Source organism: Nanorana parkeri, unplaced genomic scaffold, assembly GCF_000935625.1.
Source record: "Nanorana parkeri isolate BGI_ZX_2015 unplaced genomic scaffold, ASM93562v1 scaffold109, whole genome shotgun sequence".
NCBI lineage: Eukaryota > Metazoa > Chordata > Amphibia > Anura > Dicroglossidae > Nanorana > Nanorana parkeri.
This window is the reverse complement of record NW_017306377.1, coordinates 957635-973351: the sequence shown is the minus strand read 5'-3', so window position 1 is coordinate 973351 and position 15717 is coordinate 957635. Positions and strand designations below refer to the sequence as shown.

General features: G+C 42.2%; 1 protein-coding gene across 1 annotated transcript in view; it reads left to right on the top strand.

The window, feature by feature from the left end:
• The window catches only part of CFAP74 (cilia and flagella associated protein 74), a 116366-nt gene that overhangs the window by 8916 nt on the left and 91733 nt on the right, over positions 1-15717 (top strand). The window contains exons 5-11 of the mRNA XM_018553093.1: positions 745-849; positions 1888-2061; positions 3917-4027; positions 6731-6833; positions 8290-8447; positions 14149-14344; positions 14882-14890. Of these exons, the coding sequence (XP_018408595.1) occupies positions 745-849; positions 1888-2061; positions 3917-4027; positions 6731-6833; positions 8290-8447; positions 14149-14344; positions 14882-14890 (856 nt within the window). The remainder of the gene's footprint in view (positions 1-744; positions 850-1887; positions 2062-3916; positions 4028-6730; positions 6834-8289; positions 8448-14148; positions 14345-14881; positions 14891-15717) is intronic.

Genomic DNA, 15717 nt, shown 5'->3' with positions numbered 1-15717 from the left:
GCGGGTGGTGCTGCTGGAAATAACATAGAGAGTAAGTCACCAGCACACCAAAATCTTCATCATCAAAAGGCCTTTACTGACATTTGTCTATCGTGAAATCACAGGAAAAAAGCAACGTTTTGGGACTATGTAGGGTCCCTTTATCCGGCAATGTAATAAACCGGAATCAGAAAGGTGAACAGCTGACCCTCCTTCTGCCTGAGCATCAGGCCACACACTCTGAATTGCTGATGAAGGGTAAAACTGGCAATTATCTAAGACTTTAGTTTGATTTCATGTAATCCTGACAGCACCCTGCTTATATGACATTACTTTGAGTGGCTTTTATCAGCATTGAGCTCATGCACCAAATATGCTGACCTTATGGCCTGCTGCTAAACTTGACACAAGTAAAAAATACAAAATAAGCAATCATTAAGAGGTATAATGTAAAACATTTAAGAGTGATGATTGCAATTATTATAAATTCCCAATGCGTGACTGGTTCTCCTTAAAACAGATCAAATGCAGGTCAGAAAGAGGTCAAATGCAGCAGTAAATACATTCTGAATGATCTCAGAAGTGTCTCAAACTGATGCCAATGACACAAGCCTAAAGAGCATCAGCACAGGCCCTAATAGTTCCTGTGTTTCTAGATGGCTTGTGATGTGATGGATCTGTGTGCCTACAGGAACAAATTATATAGATTTGGTGTTTTTTGAACTATGGTCACTATTTTAACTTAATTATGGTTTTATATCGCAGAGCTGCTGTGTTCCGTCTGCGGGCACTTTACAAGAGACTGGACACTGAGCTGAACAACGAGCAAGATGTGCAGTCAAAGATTGTCACTGTGCTGAAAGATAATGAGTAAGTTCCCCTGTCCACCATAGCTTATTACAGTAGACTTCATAGGAAATGCTGCAATGTAATACAGACAAATGTCTTATATCCCTCATTATACACTTAAAGGGATCTATTTATAAATCTTCCGCTTAGCCAAATGCTTGGTGAATGCCATTTGTATGGTATTCCTGCCACTAGACAGAGCTGAGGAGCAAATATATTTTCTATTTGGCAGGGATGTTGTGCAAATGGCATTCACCCAGCGTATGGCTGGGCAGAAGATTCATAAATGGACCCCAACTTGTAGGCATAGCCCAAACACACAGCATATTTATTGCTGTCTGTGTCCTATAGGGTAGATTTCCTGCCCAGGAGACTCAATAGGAAATGGGAGTAAATCTCTAGCAGGCAGCTCTGGGGTAGAGCTTATACTTCTAAAAATTTTAAATGGTTGACCGCTTTCCTTTAATTGCAACATGCTATGTTTCTTGAGTTTTTAAACCAAATTGGATCAGGATTTCCACTTGAGCTCTCATGGTGGCATATTGCGGGTTCTTGTTAATTGCTGCAGACTCTTAAGTGATTCATGTATTATTAAAGAGGATCCATTAAAATTGGTCACTGATTGCTTTGCACAGTTTCTTAGCTAACCCCCAGTGAACTGCACAGTATCCTTTGTCAGAAAGTCTACTGGACTACAAAACACCTCCTCCTTATGTTATAGAGATGAAGAAAAGTAGAGCGGACTGTAGTCGAGCAAAGGAGAACCCGAATAGGTTTGATAACACTGCTTGGGATTGTAATACAGCAGAGGCAGCGTTGTCAGCTCACTACAGGGCGATAGTAGCTCACTGGGCTTTTGTTAGGATCCTATTTTTATGTATTTCTAAACAGACGAAAACATAGGGACATATGCATGTATTGCAGAGATGTGCTGCATTTTGTTTTTATTTTGCCTAAACATAAACTTTTAAACAAAACTTCTACTATGCAGTATGTGAAAAAGAAAAATGGTGTTTAATTCAGCTTCTTTCCGTGTAATTAAATGTCCTTGTTGGACAGGTATGACCTCTGGCACGTTGATGTGGAACAGAGGAAATTTGAGGATATCCGTGAGAGGCTTGCACAGGATGAAGAAGACCTGGATAGACAGAACAAGGACTTGGCAGACCAGAGGGCGCACAGGGAGAAAATGTCACTGACTCAGACTAAGCGCAGGAAGCAGGCAGAAAAACAGTAAGTTAACAGAGAGCACGCCACAGCAGAACAACACCAGGCACTTAATTCGCACTGTATATATATATACTGTGCATATATATACAGTAGCTCACATAAGTGAGTACACCCCTCACATTTTTGTAAAATATTTTATTATATAATTTCATGTGACGACACAGAAGAAATGACACTTTGCTACAATGTAAAGTAGTGAGTGTACAGCTTGTATATCAGTGTACATTTGCTGTCCCCTCAAAATAACTCAATACACAGCCATTAATGTCAATACTGCTGGCGATAAAAGTGAGTACACCCCTAAGTGAAAATGTCCAAATTGGGCCCAATTTGCCATTTTCCCTCCCCGATGTCATGTGACTCATTAGTGTTACAAGGTCTCAGGTGTGAATGGGGAGCAGGTGTGTTAAATTTGGTGTTATCACTGTCACTCTCTCATACTGGTCACTGGAAGTTCAACATGGCACCTCATGGCAAAGAACTCTCTAAGGATCTGATGGCCTAGGCTATAAGAAGATTGCCAAGACCCTGAAACTGAGCTGCAGCACGGTGGCCAAGACCATACAGCGGTTTAACAGGACAGGTTCCACTCAGAACAGGCCTAGCCATGGTCGACCAAAGAAGTTGAGTGCATGTGCTCAGCATCATATCCAGAGGTTGTCTTTGGGAAATAGACGTATGAGTGCTGCCAGCAGGTTGAAGGGGTGGGGGGTCAGCCTGTCAGTGCTCAGACCATATGCCGCACACTGCATCAAATTGGTCTGCATGGCTGTCGTCCCAGAAGGAAGCCTCTTCTAAAGATGATGCACAAGAAAGTCCGCAAACAGTTACTGTATATAGTGCATATGCGTTTCACAACACATATTTATTTTTTGCTTCAGATAATTTTTTAATGTTTCAACAGCTACATGTATTTGAAAATGTGATTTGTGTATTTGCTTTTTACCCTTTTTATGGATTAAACTTCCATTATCTCATGCTCACAGCATTAACTTCAAATCATTGTCACAGTGGGAATACCTGCACTAGCTTCTTAAATAAAACAAGAGACAAGAAGCAGGAGCGTGCGACAGATAAACTTTATGGCTGCTTACTTAAAAGCAGCTCTGACGGTCTTATATTTAAGGCACTGTGAACAGTGGGGTGGAACGTGAGTAAAGGAGGTTGAACGTTTGTATGTTCAAATTTTTGTACGAAAAATCTCGATGGAACATCTGATAATGCCATCAGAGACTTGACAAATGTTGTTAAAATTTTGGTTTGATAATTTTTTTGGTTTAACGTTCAATTTTGGAATGAATGGAGTTTCCTGAAACGAAAACCACATTCACTGTTAGAATTACGTTTGATTGAGAAAACATTTCTAACATGCTCCTTTGACTTTTTTCCTTACTGGGATTGAAATTGATTATCAATTTGTTCAGTATACACTAGAGATGCACCGATACCGTTTTTTTTGGTATCGAGTACCGATATTTTTTTTTCAGTACTCGCCGATACCGAGTACCGGTGCCGTGTGCCCCGATTATCAGGAAGTCAGGCAGTGGATCCATCGCCCGACTTCCTGATTGCCTGTGAAGCCGGTGTTCTAGCGAAAGAACATCGGCTCCACTTGCCGAGGCTGCCTAGCTTCCTGACCAATCAGTAAGCGAGTATGAGTACCGATACAGATACTAGTATTGGTATCGCTGCATCCCTAGTATATACCCTACTTAAGTGTGCAGTGTTCAGATAACACAAGTTCAAATGGACAATTCTATGCTCACAGCTTAGCATCTTGGATGGTTTAAACATAAAACTTCCTTTTTATTGGATATAAAGTGGTGAATTTATTTCTGATGTTTCCTGATCATTTCAGGCAGGAAATGAACAAGCTGAAAGAACGGGAGCAACAGTATCGTAAAGTGGTTGCAGACGCGCAGAAGAATCATGAAAAAGCCGTTCAGTTTCTGAAGGAAACAATGACAAGGTTTTAAAGTTGTCACTATTTCTAAAATCATTTGCTCGTTGTTGCTGTGCATCTTTTTTGCCTTTTGGCTTCTCATGTATGTAAGTCTGACTATTTGGAGGCTATCAGATTCTCGAAACATCTTTAATCACATGTGACATAATGTACATATCCAGTCTTCAGTGGAAGTGGGACAGGCTCCCCTTAGGCATGGCCCTGACCCACCATGTATGCCTGTGGAAGAGAACAATTTTGTTTGAGTAGAAAGACTCCTCCCCTTATGTAAATTTTTTTAGCTGAAATTGGTGACCTTAGGATACATAGGCCACTAACATAATGCTGATGATTACTCCAATATGAATCGTTATATCCTTAACAGTATCTTTTTTCACACACTCGTTTGACAGGCTGCCCATCTGACTAGACAGCCAAGCACAACAAAGCATTGCACAATATTTTCCAGGGCATAAAGTGGATCAGGTGTGCTCATTTTCATTGCATGCACAAACTGTTGAGCATGAGCAGACGGCAGTACAGTGGCTTTGTTGTTAGCCCTTCTGCCTTGCAGCACTGGGGTCCGATGTTCCTCTAGGACACTACAGGGGTGTGGAAATTTTTTTAAAAACTACTTCTCCAAGGGCTAAAGCGGGGGCCAAATCTACTTGTCCTTCATAACAATCTACTTGTCCCAATACAAAAAAAAAATAGTTTTAATTAAAACTAGGGATGCACCAATACCGTTTTTTGGGTATAGAGTACGAGTACCGATATTTTGCTTTCGGTACTCGAGTATTGGTGCTTCCGTTTGCATGGAGCAGGCTTCCCGGGCAATCGGGAAGCCGGGCAGCGGGTAATGAGATGCTACCCGGCTTCCTGACCTGCCAGGGAAGTCGACTCCATGTTGTTTGGCCGGCTTGATTGTGAATGGCTGGGAAGTCGGTTTCCCGTACTTTACTCTGTATCTGTGCATCCCTAATCAAAACTGTATTGGTCTGTGCTAAATAGAGCTTCTCATTGGTCAGCGTGGTCCCCAGACCACGCTGACCAATGAGTGCTTGCAATTTGCGAGCGAAATTCAAAATGCATAGGGCAGGACTGCGCTGGACAGTACGGGGTAAGGACAGTACACCTGTACCGGCGGAGGGTAAGGACTGTTTGCCGAAAGGTAAGTATAGCCGGGGGGTGGGGGGTTTTGGGAGAGATAGGGGCCAGATTTGATCGGGTAATTCCATTTTCCCATATTACCTGGGAAAGTGAACTTGCCCTTTAATGCACATTGTGGGTGTGGGAGAGTTCTGCTGCCTCGCTACCACAATATGGCACAGTGAAATGGCGGCAGCACTCAACGCACACACACAATGTCCTATGCGTGCGTTTATTTGCATGCAGATGGCGGGGGCAGCGGAGTTGGTTTTCATTTTTTACATTTTTCATAACTTTTTTTTTATTTTTATTACTTTTTTTTCCCCCCCACCTAATTTTATTCCTATCACATAGGGATTTACAATCCTCTAAGTGATAGTTTGGAGGTGACAGGTTCTCTTTATGGAACCTGCCCTCCAACACAGAACATATGTTCTGTGTAGTTCCTGACAGCGGAGACAGATGGCGCTGTGATCACAGCGCCACGGTCTCAGTGATAACACAGAGCAGACGAAAAACGGACGTTTTTCGTCTGCTCTGCGTGCTCTATGGAGAGCTCATGTTTCGTGGTCTCGGGTCCGCCAGAGGAGCGGGGACCCCGAAAACCACAGGGAGGCGGTGTAGACAGAATCGCCGCTTCACGTTTCATACAAGTGATCAGATCACTTGAAAATGAGCGGCGGCTCCACACTGTACACTTAGCCCTGCTTGTCCGGAGCGGGGCTAAGTGTACAAAAAAACTACTCGCCCGGCGCCCGAGACTGCATGTCCCGGGCGTCAGGCGATAGGAATTCCACACCCCTGCACTATCTGCATGGAGTTTGCATTTTCTCCCTGTTCTTGCATGGGTTTCCTCTGTGCACCCCTGTTTCCTCCCACACTCCAAAGACACGCTGATAGGAGAACTGGCTCCTGTCAAAACTGGCACTAGTATGTGAGTGTATGTATGCATGTGAGATAGGGACTTCCATCAGTGTCCCTTCTCCAAAAGCTTTGTGTTATTTATTGGCCTCATCACAAAGTTCCAGGATGATTGATCTTTCAGGAGGCAGGGCACACCTTTACAATAAAGCTGTATCATAGATGTCAATTTTATCGGCTCCAACAGGGACTTTAGAATGGAAGCTCCTTGAAGGCAGGTGTGTAAAGTGCTGCGTATTGCCGGTGTTCTATCAAAAGCTCCGACTTGTCGAGCTCTCCGACTGGGCACCTCGTATACGGTGACTGCCAGATGGAGATGTACATCTCCTTGTCGAACTGTCTAACTATTGACACTGCACCTGCGCGGCTAGCGGCTCATCGGATTCTATAACCCAGTAAAAACGTATAATTGTCCTAGGTTATAGAAGCTGATAGCCACGCAGGTGCAGTGGCAACTGTGGTTGTAGAGAAAATCATGTGGTCGCGCAGGCACAGCTATCGGCTCATCGGCTTCTATAACCTAGGACAAATATAACTGTAGTAGGTTATAGAAGTGGATAGCCGCAGAGCCAGCTAACCCTAACCCCATAGTTCTCCTTTAAAACGTACGTTCCATTTTCATGTTAAGGTATTTAAACTGATATTTATTGGTACCAACAGAGTTCGTGAGGAAGAATCTGAAAAAGAGAAGAAAAGCAGAGAGGACATGGAGAAAAGGATGCAGGCTGTCCTGTCCCTGAAGAAGAATATATCTACAAACCGGGTACTGTAGTGGGGAGCAAAAATCACATCTCCTTCAGATAGCAGCTGGGGCTAGTTTTTTTCATGTCTAGGGGAGTGTGGTGTATTGCTGATGTACTTATGATATAATTGCATGTTCTCTGTGTTCTGTGTTGGCAGGATTTTCTTATCTCTTTATTAAGTAAAGCAACTCCTGGTGCTAAACTGAAATTGCAAATAAAAGCTCTTCCTGTAAATAAATTATTCCTTCTCCCAATGCTCACGCTGCTTTACTGAACCATCCCCTGAAGGTTCTTCAGGAGTTGCCAATTCTGGGAGTGTTGATCTCTTGCCCCCCCCCCTCTGTGCTCAGTGGTACCTCCCACCAATCTCTATGTCATGACTGGAGCCAGTGGTACATGGAGGTCGGCAAGAGGAGCCAATGAGCTCTGTGGAGAACCTTCAAGATTTCTTCTCAATGGAGTGGCACAAGCAGCAGGAGAGGAAACAAGTGCTGTCTTCAGGGTGGATTAAGGGCTTTTACTGAAGAGTGTATTCTTCTACATGTACTCCCTACAGAGTCCATATACGCCTAACAATCTTATTGTAAAATCTCTGTGCAAATGCCTTTAGATTCATGAATTCTATGTAGTTTCAGGGCCCAACTACAGTACACAATATATATCTAATCAGGCAGGCTGAACTAGGAACAATGAAATTGTTCACCTAGATTATAACATGCATGATCCCCTAAATTAGTTTACGCAAACTTCCTGTCCTTGCCACATCCAAGTAGCAGATGCAGAAATAGTGGAGTTGTTGCTCTTAGACACTATTTGGATTTCTTGTTTTATTTTCCTAGATCATGAACAGTGAAGCCTCCCTGGTTACAAGGGATTGGATATCTACTTCTTTTCTGTTTTACTTTATTCCTACTTTCATAAATCACCAGGGGCGAAGGGGGTTCTTCTCAGTTCGAGCGGTTAGGGTCTGGAACTCGTTGCCACAAGCAGTGATTTCAGCTAATAGCGTGGAATCGTTCAAGAAGCTTTTGGACGATTTCCTGAGAAATGGTAATATACAGGAGTACAATGTACAAGTACTCCTAATAACGTGATGACTCAGGGATCTTTACACACACACACACACACACACACACACACACACACACACACACACACACTAGGTTGGACTTGATGGACATGTGTCTTTATTCAACCTCAAAAACTATGTAACTATGTAACCAGAATACAATGAAATGATTTAATAATAACCGCAGCAGCTATGCACCCAGAGGGACATCTTTGCTGTTATAGGACCCAGTATAAAAGCAATGTAACAGCATAATAATGGAATGATGAGGGTTTGATCATGCAATTGTGCACATAAACAGAAAACTCCCTCATGTCATTGCCATCCATAGATACAGCAACTGTTTGTGGAGGTCAGAAACTGTATATTGCTTGTATTAAAATTGTATTGTACTTAATCTTGTACAGGAAAACCTGCGTGTCATTGAGTCTCAGAACAAAGCACAGGCAGCCATAGCAAAAAAGCAAGAGATGCTAGAAAAGGAGGAGGTGCTCGCTAAAGGTGGAGATGTTACAAAGTATGTTATCCAACAGAAGCGACTTCAGGAGTTTGAGAGAAAGAAGAAGTAAGTGTGTCTGCTTGCATATGAATAAGTTAAAAAAACACCTATAAATGTGTTTACATGTCAGCATCCCCTAAAGGGGCTTTCAGCGTTACCTATATCCCTCATTCACACGGATATGCAGAGCCATACAGCGTCTGTGCAGCAAGCTGCGTCTGGAGTACAGCTGTTGTGATCTGAACTTGTACATCTGTATAGGTACAGATACATACCCCTGGAAGTTTCCTTCCAGGAGCATACATCCTTGTGAATGAGGCCTTAGATTTTCCAAATCTCTTTTGTACCTTTTGACAGTCTTGAAGGAGAAGGGTTTTCATCTGTACCTCGCCCTTAAGCCTCCTACACACGGGCTTCAGTTTGTATAAGAGCAGTGTGTACAGCAAGCTTTTACAAAGGATTTGCAGATCTCGTGGCAAGCTTTGTTAAAGCTTTTAAAGTAACATTCAAATCCAGTTCTGGAATATTAAACTCAGATCTTAATGGGAGCGCTGATTTTCACTTTAAACAAGCTGCTAGCAGCCTTCCTTAACACATTTGTAAACCATGGGCCTGCCATTCATCAATAAGCACATAAACACCCTCTTCAAACATCTGTACTTTGTGAATGACCTACAAAATGCATATAAATACCATTGTTTTTCTTTATTAACGGTCACATGACTGATATCTCTGAGCAGTAAGGACAGAGACTAATAATGAGGCTCAACTGTACTGACAGCAGTACAGGAGCTGCTGTCAACCAACAACTACAGGCAGGACAGGAGGCACGGCTTCCTGTCTATTATACTGACTACTGTAGTCTACAGGGAAAATGCTTGTCAGCGTGGCAACGCTACCACATAAAGCACCAGATGGTTAGGTGTTGTCCTTGCAAAGCAAATAGAGGTGTGTGCTGGCAGGTTAATAGGGTATTCTGATCACTTATATGCACAATGTTGTGTAAAAGGGAATACAGGGAATGAAGCCTGGTGACTGAAGGAGACCATTAACCTGAAATGGGTCACTGGGTTCTAAAGCTTGTGGAAAGCTAATTGAAGCTTGATAGCAATTTGTTTAAAGTGACAGTTAGCACTCCCATTAAACTCTGTTTAATATTCCTAAACTGGAACTGAAAAGTTTTCAATATGCTTCACCTGAGCTGCTGAAAGCCTGCCAAAAGCTGTGCAAATGCTTAGTAGAATCTTGCTGTATACACTGTTCTTATACAAAGTGAAACCCATATGCACAAGATCTTACTGAGTACCTTTCTCTGAAATATAATAGTTGTATGCTGTTGGTGGATGGGTTGCTTCAACTACACCTGTACTGCAATGATGTGCAGTGCCTTCCGTGCTGTGACAGCTCTGGCCTCACTATGTTAGGTTACACAAGCAGCGGGCTTCCCACTGTTTGTGTAACCTAACTAGATGTGACCTAAAATCTCGATGCAGTGCCGTCTGTAATTAACAGGCAGCGATCCGTCCATGACAGGTTACACAGCGGGGAGGCTTTCCCTGCTGTGTAACCTGTTAGAAGCCGCTCTGAATGGAGAAAAAGCTGTCAGCTTCAGACTTTAAGCTGACAGCTTTTTCCTCCATAATACTAGGTGAGGCGCTGCCTCACCTGCCTCCCCTGACCGAACGTCCCTGCTGTACTGTGAGAAATATAGAGGCTGCCATTGCTGATCTCTAGAAAATAAGTAGTTATCTGGCTGTCTGTGGTTTCATTACACGGAACCACTCAACTAGAACAACTGTACGTTAGCCCTCAGAGTGAGGTCTAAACTCTTAATCTGTATATTTGTTCCAAGTCAGTGACTTGGAAAGAGTTGAAGCCAATAAATTAGTAGGTGAGCCTGGCAACTAGCATTTTTGGAAAGAAAAGCCAGCAATAATAGCCTCCATATTTCCACAGCATACATTTACTTTACAGTAAGACGAGGGCATCACGGACATCCCCTCCTTTCTGAGAGCACATATTTATTTATTTTATTTATTACAGGTATTTATATAGCGCCGACAATTTACATCCTGGCAACCTGGCAATTGACACAGCACTTTACATAGTTACATATTCAAATCAATCGCTACCCTCAAGGAGCTTACAATCTAAGGTCTCTATCTCACATACATACAGGGCCAACTTAGAGAGGAGCCAATTAACCTACTAGCATGTCTTTGGAGTGTGGGAGGAAACCGGAGTACCCGGAGGAAACCCACACCAGCACAGGGAGAGCATGCAAACTCCTTGCAGATAGTGACCTGGCTGGGATTTGAACCAGGGATCCCCAGTGCTGCAAGGCAGAAGCTAACCACTATGCCACTGTGCTGCCCACAGATGCCATTTTATGTAAACTCTCCTTGACTAGTGAGTGAATTTTTCTAGCTTCAGAATCCCATATTACTGTAACAAAGGAAGTCATTAATGGATGGATCCAATGGTTGAGATCCAAGATTATATCAACCAGCAGCAGTGGCCCTTCTGACACAACAAAGATAGATGCCAGCACACCAAGGGATCTGTAACAAGTAGTGTGAAGTTTTACTAGAACAACATACCAATAATGATGTTATTATGTGCAAATAAAGCTTAATGCTACTACGTGCTGCTGTCCACTCACATATTCCACGGCCAGGTACTGCTGCAGAAGCATGTTTTGCCTCCCTTATTTCTCTGTTGGAATTTCTGCATATGTTAGAATTAAATGAGTGACTTCAAACAGAGTAGTACAAACTAGATTTGTATTGCCTTTGTTTGAATTTTGGAGTTGTGGAGATCTGATAGGTGAACACCGCTGGACAGCAGCGGGAAGAACTTATTGTCCTGTATTCTGTATTTTAGTCCTATATGTGCCCATAATGGAGGCACTTGTCTCCTCCCACCTACAGTACTTTCCCTTTGGCTTTATTGACCAGCACTGCTAAAGTAATGGACCATAAATCAGGTTCACTATACTTAGTCTTTTTTTTTTTTTTTTTTAAACTCATTGCTTTGTATTCACCAGATAACCACCTAGTGATGAATAAGCTGTCTACATATTTCAGTAATGGAGATGGTATTTAAACTTTCCCATTCACAAACGTGAGCGGATTTCAGTGCTAGATGCAGTCCATTATAAATGTTGTATTTTTCTCTCTTTTGGCAGCCTGAACTAACTTTATTGTCGAGGGCCTTTTTTTATCTCTCAGGTTCAGGCAGTCTGGCATGTGGCATGTATTTGTCGCTAGGTATTGTTACAACATAAATTCATAATGCATTGCCAACACTGTATTAGCTTTACAGATGCATAAACCATGCAATAAAGTAATGATCGGGAATGTAAAATTTGCAACTGGGGTCATTGTGCTGGGCTCCTTACTGCTCTGTATCAATTGTAATCTATTTCAATAGTTTTATGTTATTGTTTTACGATTCACTGCACTTTGCTGTTAAAGAGATCTAGTCAGGAATTAACATTTGTAAGAATTTGAATTACTTCTCTTAAATTGTTATGCTGGTGCAGGTTTACTTTTCTGGGATAGGTGTGATTGCTGTTGTTTAAAGTGTATGGCTGGGCAAAAGAGAACACATGCAGTACATCTCTGTACTACATGCAAATTTACTCATGCTTTGTCTCTTTAAAAAGGCTGCAAGAAAATATCTGTTGAACTGCCAGAAATCCAGTGAACTCCTAGCTTCCTGTAGTAAGCTGACAGTGATACCTCCAAATTCCAGCGGTGTTGGCAGCCCTGTCTGAGCTTTCACCTTCTGGACTTCAGAGTGCCCCCTTATTTTAAAGATATATATACCATAGATGGTCTGTAGTCCAGCAGGGGAGAACTCAGGCAGGAGCAACACTGCAAGGGATTTCAGTGTGTAGGTAAAACATCTTCTGTAGTGCAGTATGTTTCATAGGAGGCACTTAGGGATGGCCATCTCTTTTTATTTTTTTTTAATGTTTTTTAATTATTACAAACTTAGCCTATTTCCCGCCTTCCATTTATCTGTAACTTAATATGCAGAAATCATCTTCTTTTATACTTACCCAACAGAGGTTCTGGGCTCCCTTCAGCTCTGCTTGAGCCACCATACTATGGTGTAGCCCTGGATTTCTGTAGAGGAAGTGCTACTGATTGGCTGCTTAGGCAGAAGCGGTCAATATTAATGATGTTGAAATTGTGGAATGCACACCAGGTGTGCATGTATTTCTGTAGAGGAAGTGCTACTGATTGGCTGCTTAGGCAGAAGCGGTCAATATTAATGATGTTGAAATTGTGGAATGCACACCAGGACCAGAGCCAGCGGAGCCCAGAACCACTGTTGGTGGAGAGGGGTGATTTTTGCACATTTAGTTGGAAGTCAGTGTGAAATGGGCTACGGAGGTTAACTGGCTTTAGGTGGGAAGAGGAGGAGACAAGGAGGACCTTCGTGCGATTTACATTGAGGAGCTGAATGACAAACGATCCTTTCATATCTAAAAGCTTTCATATTATCCCCTTGCTGTGCTTTCACATTTACAATTAAACAGCATGGAGTTTAATCTGCTTATATTTTGCCTTTCCTGATTCCTCATTTCCCTCCTCATCAACATGGTAAATACATTTTTAAATACAATTTTCAATTTTCATTGCATGTATTATTTGCGGTCCAGTGATGTAATCATTGGGTCTCTCAGCTTCTCTGTGCAATGCAGGCACGTCATGACTGGTGCAAGAAGGCAGCAGGGTGCTGTATATAGCTTCCTATGACCATGACAGCACCCTGCCTCAGTACCCTGCTCCTCTCAAGAACCCTCAGCCCTGATGCAAGCAGTGGACTGCCTTTTAGGAGGCATTATGCAAAGATCAAAATGCCTTGCTGGGAACCTAAACACATATATACAGTCCAATGAAGGCAACCTCAGTCTGGAGGAGAAAGTGTCCCTAGGTAGAATATTTATGCATGCACACTGGCCTATGTAATTCCCACATGTAATGCTGAGCCTCCATGACTCCAAGAACAGAAATCCAATGAATGAAAGGGCTGGGCCAAGGAAGGGTTAGAAAGGAAAGATGATGCTAGATGATGTTGGACGTACTCCAGCAAGGAAATTAGGCGAGCTGTGTTGGACTTGCTGCAGCTTCTAATGCACATTGTAAGGAGCTCACAGTGCACAGTGAAACCTGAGTAAGTGATTTCAGTACAGAAGAGGAGCCTGTTCAAGAATGAAGGTAAGGCTGGAGTTCACCTTTAAATAGTCTAGTCCCAAATTCAATAAAACCTCATCACGGAAAGAAAAGGGAATGGGCAGTTAGTGTCTAACAAGCCCATTCAAAGCTTGGTGTGTCCTTCATAAATGCAGGTGCTCTCTCCCTGATAGCACTATCTATTTTACCCATAGCAGCCAACCAAATTCTTTGCTGCTTTTCCAGTATAGGTGATTCTGGTTTATTTTTTAACCCACAGTAGAAAATGACCAATCTGGTGGGCGTCCCCGGCATTTTCTAGCAGATTTCATAAGTTCATATTTTACTGTTGATCTATTCCCTTCTTAGTAGGAATTAATGAGTTGGAACATTATGATGTTGAGCACTCAACTAGAGATTTTCAACCTGAGAAAATATTTATTGAACCTAAACCATGAAAACAGGAACTCCATATTTGCCACTTGCTTTTCCCCATATATTTATATATATATATATATAAATATATGTCATGCTTCAAGCAAAGCTAGTAATTTGTACATTAATGATGTTTTCACACACAGGGAATTTGAAGAGTCACAAAAATTAAGAAAGCAAGAAATTATTAGTCGGATTTTACAAGAGGAAGCCAGCCAAGCGAAACAGAAAAAACAGACCTCTTCTACAGAAATGAGCAAGAGTCAGGAAAGCATGAAACTCCGAGCCAAAACATTGCAGTATATTCAGTCAACCATGTTGACAGAGCCTGATGAGGAGCTGGTGGTTACAGTAAGTGTCCCCTTATTGCACAGCCAGCTAAAGGGTCTTTATAGCCATTGATCTGCATTTATGACCAGGGATGCTACTTTTAAATAAAATTTAAAGAACATATTCAACTAGCCATTGCTATAACAAAGATATGTATAAGAAGTTGGGGTGGAACTGTTACTAGTCTTTGCATCCACTATGAACTGGGGTGGGCTCCATAAACTGAATATGAGTTCCCCAAAAATATGTTCCAGGAGACAGTGACTATGGAAGTGGGAGGAGCAGGGACTAAGTTTAGCATTGCGTTTGCACCTCAGATGCCACCTAATATTATTACTATGCAGGATTTATATAGTGCCAGCAGTTTGCGCAGTGATTTACAAAATAAAGAAAGACAATTCAAGACTCAAGATATTCAAGATATATTGGCTACTCTACTTGAATGCCCCCTGACCCTAATGGTATAAAGTTGTATCTGGACTCTTTTAATTGGTGTGGTGCTTCAATCCCTACATCTACTGCGTTCACCAAGAAGTGTGTTTCTGGCAGGGTCACCAGGTAAATATAATAAAATAAAAATGACTGCAGCCATCACATCTAGGGACTGGTAAGCTGCAATATATTTTTCTGACACCAAACATGGCAGCATACTGATGGGTATAGCTCCGCCCCCAGCCCAATCACAGGACTGATTATACTATAAATTAAATGCGCCTCCCAAGGCAGACATTCTCCTTTTTTTCCTCAATGCTTAAGCTGGTTATGCTATTTCTAAAGGATATGTTTGATATTTACCCTCACCTTGCCAGTTTCGTCCAGCCTTTCAGCCTCTCCTTTTGCGAAGTTCCCTTTGTTCAGGTTGCTTTATAAGAGAAGCCTTCCCCCCCGAATCCTCAGAGTTTGGGGTGCAGGATATGGTCTCTTGGGGTTCTCTCAAAATGAAATAAACAAATATCTCAGCATTACCCTCCCTGGTTTTTGGCGTGCTGGCATCCCATCAGTATGCTGCCATGTTTGGCGTCAGGAAAGCGGAAAATTGTATACTTACTTATCGGCCATTTTCCTTTCCTGATTCCAATACATGGCAGCATACTGGGCCCTCCCATGGCTTTCGCATCGAGTACGAGAATGGCTGCCTTGGGAGGCGCATTTAATCTATAGTATAACCAGTCCTGTGATTGGGCGGGGGCGGAGCTATACCCATCAGTATGCTGCCATGTATTGGCTTTAGGAAAGGAAAATGACCGATAGGTAAGTATACAATTTTCCACTATATTATTTTCTTGGGTTTAGATACAGTTACATTTTTTATAAAAAAATGGATTTAGGTAATTTTGCGGTCACAAAAGTAGCCCGATCTGTTCTGTTTGAAATCACAATGAGCC